At 42.4% G+C, this 8,821-nt stretch overlaps 1 protein-coding gene across 1 annotated transcript; it reads right to left on the bottom strand.

Moving 5' to 3' along the window:
* LOC122558046 (dispanin subfamily A member 2b-like) lies at positions 1 to 7,048 on the bottom strand. The gene is made up of 2 exons (XM_043706375.1): positions 6,819 to 7,048; positions 1 to 387 (listed from the first exon to the last, which is right to left on the bottom strand). Exons 1-2 carry the CDS (start codon positions 7,041 to 7,043, stop codon positions 229 to 231), a joined length of 384 nt encoding a protein of 127 aa, XP_043562310.1. The 5' UTR covers positions 7,044 to 7,048; the 3' UTR covers positions 1 to 228.
* Positions 7,049 to 8,821: the final 1,773 nt, after the last annotated feature.

Consider the following 8,821-nt stretch of genomic DNA (forward strand, 5'->3'; position numbering starts at 1 on the left):
TTAATATGTTGACAATATTTTGTAAAGTGTCCACAATGTTCAGAATATCCACAATGTCCAGAATAGTTGAATTGCAGACAGAATGCAAAACCATTATATAAAAATATTTTCATCGTGCACTTGTATGGTGCAGTTTGCAAATTCAGTCACAGATAGTCTGTTCTACAGCAGAATCTGTGTCTTCTGTTTTGAAATGTTGTTCCTTCTGGAGTTGGAAGTCATCTCCGGTCAAGGAGTAAGATGTGCCACAGTCACATACAAATAATAGGCTATACCAGCTGCTATCAGAATCAGAGAAAACAGGGTGGCAGCAACATTCAGCCCCCTGGCAGTAGAAGCAAATCTTCTTGCTCTTCGCATGTTGTTGGCAACTTTTGAATCCCGTGCCTGTAAATGATGAAGGAAGGTATTATGTACTGTATGGGATAAGTTGCAAAACAAGTTTAAAATGTTATTTGAATTTGAAAATCCAAAGAAGAAGAAGATTCCTTGTTGGTCTGTTATTAAGCAACTAGGAAATAGTGAGAACTGGAGATGTTGGAGAAGTTGGAGTCAGTAAAGTGTAGGGCTGGAAAAAGCACAGCAGGTCAGGTACTATGTGAGGAGCAAGAGAACTGACATTTCAGACTATAAGCAGAAACATTGACTCTTCACCTCCTCAGATGCAGCATGACCTGATGTGCTTTTTCCAGCACTACACTTTATTAATCTGTTTTTAATTTCAACTAGGGAGCAGTCTGTAACATTTATCCTACATTAAAGACATGATGCACAGATTTCTATTGTTCTTGGTGGTGCTGTCACATGACATGTATAACAGAGGTTAAAATTCTAAAGATAAATATGAAATGGACAGTTTTGCAAAAGCATTGAGAAAAAGGTTGTTGAACTTGGCGAAATGTTTTGGCCTGTGTTTTTCTTACTGTAAGGTTACTTTAATTCTCCTTTTTCATATCAAAGTCCAATTCTCTGCAGTTTTTACTTTGTCAATAAATATATAAACGCAATCAAAATTACAAAAAAACAGATTATCTGATTATAACCAGATGATGTTTTGGAAACTGCTTGTGTACTTTATGCAAGTTCATTATTGTTTGTACGAACCAACTTTATTGATTGTAAATTCTTTTTTATATCCTGAGGTTGTGAAAGGCCCTATAAATGGATAGTCCAGTCTTGATGGTGATGCACTGATCCTGGATACTGAGTAAAAATCTCATATTTCTGGAGTGGGACTATTTGGCACAGCCACTTTGGAGCGAGCGATTCGGCCCGGCCGGTTTGACCCATTTCGGCACAGATCTGTTTTGTAGTTATTCGGTAATAAACTAGATTACTTACAGTGTGGAAACAGGCCCTTCGGCCCAACAAGTCCACATCGACCCGCCGAAGCGCAATCCACCCAGACCCATTCCCATACATTTACCCCTGCCCCTAACACTACGGGCAATTTAGCATGGCCAATTCAACTAACCTGCACAGTTTTGGACTGTGGGAGGAAACCGGACCTCCCGGAGGAAACCCACGCAGACACAGGGAGAATGTGCAAACTCCACACAGTCAGTCGCCTGAGACAGGAATTGAACCCGGGTCTCTGGCACTGTGAGTCAGCAGTGCTAACCACTGTGCCACCGTGCCGCCCACTTTATTAAAATTATTAAAATATATTAAAATAAAATATATTTTGACGCAGACCCATTTTGTGCAGAACTGGTTTGTAGTTATTCAGTAGTAGTTATTAAACTTCTATTATTAAAATTATTAAAAAATATTAAAATAACATATTAATATACAAATTATTAAAATAAAACCCGTTAAAATGCCATCAACAATTTTGTATTTGCCATATTTCTTTCATTTTTATTTTCTTTTTAACATTTTTACTGAAGAGGATAAACATTATTTTTCTTTTTATTGCTTTCATTAATGCTTGTAAATAAGCCTGAAAAGGAATAAATAAGAGCTGTGCTGAATCGCTCGCGTCGAAATGGGTCGCACCAAACCGGCCACGCCAAATCGCTCGCGCCAGAGTGTCTGCGCCGAATGGTCCTACACCCTCATATTTCCCATCCACATCATCTGTTTTGTCCTATTAAAATTTATTATTGAGTTGCAGATGTCGCTGACTAGGCCAGGCTGGCGTGCGATTGTGGAAGTGGTGGTGAACTGCTGCAATTTGTGTGCTATAGTTAGACCCACAGTTCTGTTAGGAAGAGAGTTACAGGATGTTGACCTAGTTTGATCTTACCAAGTGCTAGAGGCAGAATAGTCTTGCTGTGTGCCTTCCTTGTGCTCACTGACAGCACACAATAGAAAACTCCCAGTACCAAGCTATGATTTTCAAAGTCAATGGCAGCTTGACTGCAGAAACATCCCAAGACACTTCAGAGAAAGACAGGCACAAAGAAATCAACTTTAATTTATTGACCTCTTTTTAGACTCAGAAAGTCTCAACATTCTTGACACCCGAAAGCTTTGTTTCCTTATTTATTTAGTGAGAGGAAGTTATAGCTGTTTGATAATAAACAACGGAAGAGTAAATGTTTGAGCAGAGTGATGTCAATTGAATGAAGCACAGAGAGGACATATGCGGATGAGAGTAGGAGACTGCCGAAGATGGACCGTGAAGAAACTCCTGACATAAAGGAGCAGAATAAGAAAGATTTGTCTTTGGGTACAGATAAGAAAAATACAGTTGAGAAAGTGGCAGAATGAATCAACAGCTGTCAATCTGAACATGGATCATGCCAAGCAGATGGAAACTTTAAAGTGAAGTCATAATGACTTGAGGGAAAGATTTCATTCATGGGACTTGGGCAAAAAGATTGGAATGAGATAGTGTTGGTGATTAGGGATACATGTTTCATAAACAGCTTAATCAATGATAAAAAAAACACAGAGGAAAGATTTCAAAGGCTCAAGATCTGAGCAAACATTGAATTAACATCGGTTTTCCATTCTTGAAAGGAAAGTGGGAAAGGTTGGCTGATAGTGGGATAAATGAACAAGCAGAAAAGAGCAAATACACAAAATTACTTTTAAATAAAGCATGTGCATCAAACAGGGTTGCAACTAATTGATTCAAATTCAGGCTATATATGGGGAGTTGGTCTTCACAAAGAACAATCGACACTGAAAACATGGAGGCAAAACTCCTTGGATCATTTAAGACACAACTAACTGTAGCTATGGGGACACCTCAGGGTATTTCGAGATAAATTAGAAATGAACTAATAAACATTCAAACGAACTGAAGTTTTCACCTTCGGAGGATGCCTTAGTGTGCTTTACAACCAATGAAAAGGGTTTATGGGCTGGTTGTTATGTGTTCTTTTTGAGTGCATTTTGGGCAGGTGGCAGGTAGAATAGGGAAGGAAGCTAGCCCCCCAGTTCCCCACCCATCCCTGAGCTCAACCCCATAACAGACAGCCAAAGGAGCAGCCCACCCACAATAAGTAAATAAACACGTGTAAATTAAGCTTGTCAAAAACATAAATGAGTGAATAAAGTGTGGAGCTGGAGAAAGCACAGCAGGTCAAGCAGTATCAGAGGAGCAGGAGAGTCAGTATCTCAGGTCAGGACCTTTCATCAGGACTGGGGAGGGGGAAGGGGGCTGGGAAATCAATAGAGGGAGGGGGTGCAGCTGAGGGAAAGATGGGATGGCAATAGTTGGATGCAGGTAGGACATGATTGTGATTGGTCAGTAGGAAAGGTGGCGTGGATAGGTGGGAAGGAAGATGGACAGGTTTTCACGTCAAGAAAGCAGAGAGGGAGGACTGGACCTGGGTTGAGATTGGGCGTGGGGAGATTTAGAAGTTGGTGAATTCTATGTTGAGGCCATATGGTTGTAATCTCCCGAGGCAGAAGATGAGGCGCTCATCCTCCAGTTTGTATGTGGCCTTATTTTGATGGTGGAGGAGGCTCAGGATGGACATGTCATCATGGGAGTGGGAGTGAGAGGGGGAGTTGAAATGGCTGGTGGGGTTGATTGGAGTGTACAGACCATAGATGTTCCCTGAACCTGTCCCGGAGACTACATCAGGAGCAACGGATGCAATAAATCAGGTTGGAGGAAATGCAGGAAAAACATAAATGGCCCTAATATTATGCAGTCCAAGTGAGCAATGAGGCAGGAATGAGATTCATGACTTTTTAAAGTGTTTCAAGTAGCAGGAAGGGTGGGGCATGCTATCCTTGGAGTGTGCTACAAGGTGGGCTCCTTCCCCATCAGGGGATCCACGCCAAGGGGATGGTATTCCTCCCTAGCTGTTTTCTTTAAAATCTAGCCTCACCCTCACTTAACCCTTCCTGAGTTGTAAAAAAAAAACCTCACAATCCAAAGCCCACAGTCTTCACCAGATCCAGGAGCTATTGGGTCTCCTTAATGGCCCTTCTTGCCATCCCAGGAGTGCCCACGACAGAGATGTGGCAATGCTGGGACAGTGGGAGCTGTTAGCTAATCAGAATGACTAGCAGCTCCAGATGGCATTCCTCCCTATTGAGTGAGTTTGTTTAACCCATCCACAACACATTATGGTGACGGGGTGGGCTTCTAAATGAGTAAGGAGTGGGCGCCCATCTGTCCTCTAGTCATTTCCCATAGTCACTGTTGTAAAGTAGGAATTGTGCCAATCAACAAGAAACCAAAGCAGACTACTAATGTGTGGCTAATTCATTTATGCAATTTTGGGAGAATGATAAATAACCAGGACAACTCCACAGCTCTTCATCAAAATAGTGTCATGGGATGTCTTATAGCATCTGAGAATGTGGATGGTGTCTTAAGAAAACTCAAGAAAGATCCATAGATAGTACTAAATCCCTCAACAAGATGCTGTTGTAGCACATAACTCATTTACTACAGACCCTCCGTCTGTCCTGTCCTTTGACAGTGCAGCAGTCACTGGGAGCCATCCATGCAGAACTCTCACTGTACAGTGTTTCTAACAGTACAGCACTTCTTTATTTCTGTCCCTTCAGCTGGGAGGCACTTTCTCCATACTGCCCTTTGACAGTGCAACTAACTATGCAGCATTCTCTCTCTTGATGTTCAAGGGCAATACCATAGCTGGATTCCCCACCATCAACACGCTGATGGGTACCATTGATCAGAGACTGAACTAGACTAGGCAAATACAATAGAACTCCCATATCCGCGGATTTGGTTTCCATGGTTTCAGTTATCTGCGGTATACTGTAGCCCGAAAACATTACATGGAACATTCCAGAAGTAATTCCAGGGCTGCCAGGGAGGTAAGTTTCCCATTTAAATGACAGGGTTCACTACAATCCATGGTTTCGGGCATCCACGGTAGGTTTTGGAATGTATCACCCACGATACGGGGGGATACCTCTATCATGGCCACAACAATAGGTCAGAGGCTAGGAATACTGCAGCAAGCAACTCATTCCTGACTCCCCAAAGCTGTCCACCATCTACAAGGCACAAGTCAAGATTAGAATACTCTCCACTTGCCTAGATGTGTGTATTTCTAACAACACTCAAGCTTGACATCCCCCAGTACAAAGCAGCCTGCTTGATTGGCATCACATCCACAAGCACCTACCCTCTTCACCACCAATACTCAGTATCAGCAGTGTGTACTATCTGCAAGACGCACTGCAGAAATTCATGAAAGATCCTTAGACATCATCTTCCAACCCACAACCACTGCGAATTCAGGCGAGCAAATACATTGGAATGCCACCAACTGCAAGTTCTCCAAGCAATTCATCTTCCTGTCTTGGAACTAAATCACCACTCCTTCAGTGTCACTGAATCAAATTCCTGGAATTCACTCCCTCAAAGCATTGTGCGTTGATCTATATCACAGAAGCTGGAGTGATGCAAGAAGGCAGCTCACCATCGCTTTCTCTAGGGCAACCAGGAACGTGCAGTAAATGTTGATCTACCCAGCAATGTCCACATCCCATTAGTGAATCATAAAAAAATGCAGCATTTTCTCAGTGCAACAACACTGCGTTCTGTCAGTACTGATCCTTCAACAAAGTAATATCCATGAGTACTGCCCCTCGAACAGCTTGCCCTCCAAAAGTGCAGAATTCCTTTGGGGCAGCACTTCCAATAGCATAGTGATCCATTTGAATGTTTTTTCCAAAAGTAGTACTGCCTCAGTATTGACCCCCCCCCAATAGTGCAGGTCTCACTCAGTGCTATCCTTCTGAGATTGCAGCGATCCCTCAGTACTGCCCGTCCAACAACTCAGCACTCCCCAAGCCCTGTCTGTACAATAATTTAGTACTCCCTCAGCACTTTTCCTCTGGCAATATAGCATTTATCAATAATAGATATTTGATAGTTGATGGGTTCCCTCATTACTGCTTTCCATCTGTACTAGACCACTGAAAATACAGCACGCCCTCAGCATTGCCCCTCTGAATGCACAGTGCTGTAGTCTCTATGACTCCTTGCATAGCACTCCCTCAATATTAGCCATCCAACAAGGACTCTGTCAGTCCTGTGCCAATGATAATGCAATGCTCTTCAGTCCTCAGAACAAGGACAACATATTTTACCAAAGGCACAAATTCTCATAAAGATTCAGATATATTTCCATCTTATGTAAACATATTCAAATGATTCAAATGTTTGAATAGATATTCAAAGAGCTTTGTCTCAGAATGTTCTGACCTAGGATTTAATTTATAAATAACTGTTTTTCTCTCAAAGGATGAGAAGGAGCTGAATAAGTAAACTAATGGAAGCTAAAATAGCAACAGAGAGCAGTCCTGCCACCTTAGAATTCTGAGCATTGATTAGATATTGAAGGGAGAAAGTAAAACAAAAGGAAACTTACCTTGATTGAGAATGCAAGTGCGAGGAATCCAAGGCAGCAGGCATTCAGGTAGAAGGCATTAAAGAGGGACCAGAGGATGTGGTCTGGTACAGGCCGAGAATGTGAATGGGGTTGAGTCTGAGCAGCATTTTTCATGTTCACGACAGTGCTTTTAGGTGATTGAGGATGGTTGGACTCCATTCCTTCATCAGCTTTAGGCTGCAATGTCAAGTCTCCAGTCTCCATTTGAATTTGACAACCCAAAGCTACAGAGTGAGAAAGAAAATCTGCTTTGAACAAGGCTTTATATACACCAAAGTTAGGAGGAGTTTTGTGACTCTATGCTTTAGTCTCTTTAAGTAGCACTTTGGTTTTGGAGGGGCTGGTGAACATAATGTGGACTTACTATAAATGGAAGGAGACAAACATACATTTTCTTGGGTAATTTTTAAAATATCTGCCGATTGCCTGGATCTTTATAATGATCTGTGTTTGTATCAAAGCAATTCTCAATGACAAGCTTTTAGACATGGAACCTATCAGTAACTTGTAATTTTGCTGATTTACAGCTTGTTTTCCACAATTATTACCAAGTCATCTATTTTGCACTCTGTCAGTATAGAATGATGAAAGAATAACAGGGAGATATTATTTTTCATCATGAAAATAACAAAAAAAATTTTCATGCTACGTGAATTCTTGCATTTTTGTTCAAAAGGTACTGAGTTTAAAGGGGGATAATAGACTCAACAGGAACTATCCCCATCGATATTACACAAATCCATGGCTTGTCTGAACATTCAGTGAGAAAGAGAAAGAAAACCCTCACACAAGTGCCAGGAAAGATTGATGAGGTGACTCCAGACCAGGGAGAGCCATGTCTAACAGAAGCCATACTTTGTTCACCCAGGCCATTCAGTCCATTGTGCCCATGCTGGCTGTCTGAGCATTTTAACTTTGAGCCAATTCCCCCACAACCCTCCCCATTATATTGATTGAAAGAATCCGCCAAGTCCCTCTCAAGAATCCCAAATCAAGTGTATCTCATCGGCACAGAGTTACAGGAAAGATCCAACTGAATGTGACTCCAGGATGACATTTTGAATTTCTCACTCGGAATCTACACGTTGGGATAATGGAAGGTCGGATTTGGGGTGAACTTTATCGGAAGGTTAGAATGTGGGTGATGATTGGTATGGAGCTGGTGGATTTGTTGAAAAGCTCTCCTGTCTGAGTCATTGGAAAGGACAGGGACAGCATGGGGTTAGATACAGAGTAAACTCCCTCTATACTGTCCCCATCAAACACTCCCAGGACATGGACAGCAAGGGGTGAGATATTGAGTAAAGCTGCCTCTACACTGTCCCCATCAAACACTCCCAGAACAGGGATAGCATGGAATTAGATACTGAGTAAAGCTCTCTATACACTGTCCCCCCATCAAAATCTTCCAGGACTGGGACAGCACCGGGTAAGATACAGAGTAAAGCTGCTTCTACACTGTCCCCCATCAAACACTCCCAGGACTGGGATAGCACAGGGTAAGATACAGAGTAAAGCTCTCTCTACACTGTGCCCCCATCAAACACTCCCAAGAGACGGGCAGCACTGGGTTAGATACAGAGTAAAGCTCTCTCTGCATTGTCCCCCCTCAAACACTTCCAGGACCATGGGAGACTGATTAGCAAGGTTCGATCTCATGGAATGAAGGAAGAACTAGCCATTTGGATACAGAACTGGCTCAAAGGTAGAAGACAGAGGGTGGTGGTGGAGGGTTGTTTTTCAGACTGGAGGCCTGTGACCAGTGGAATGTCACAAGGATCGGTGCTGGGTCCTCTACTTTTTGTCATTTACATAAATGATTTGGATGCGAGCATAAGAGGTACAGTTAGTAAGTTTGCAGGTGACACCAAAATTGGAGGTGTAGTGGACAGCGAAGAGGGGTACCTCAGATTACAACAGGATCTGGACCAGATGGGCCAATGGGCTGAGAAGTGACAGATGGAGTTTAATTCAGATAAATG

The sequence above is a fragment of the Chiloscyllium plagiosum genome, chromosome 16, assembly GCF_004010195.1.
Source record: "Chiloscyllium plagiosum isolate BGI_BamShark_2017 chromosome 16, ASM401019v2, whole genome shotgun sequence".
Classification (NCBI taxonomy): Eukaryota; Metazoa; Chordata; class Chondrichthyes; order Orectolobiformes; family Hemiscylliidae; genus Chiloscyllium; species Chiloscyllium plagiosum.

Excerpts from the sequence above, each read along its gene's own strand:
- LOC122558046 (XM_043706375.1), bottom strand. The coding sequence starts at position 7,043 with ATGGAGACTGGAGACTTGACATTGCAGCCTAAAGCTGATGAAGGAATG. Across the intron at positions 388-6,818 it reads CACTTGCATTCTCAATCAAG|GCACGGGATTCAAAAGTTGC; the intron begins GTAAGTTTCCTT and ends CATCATTTACAG.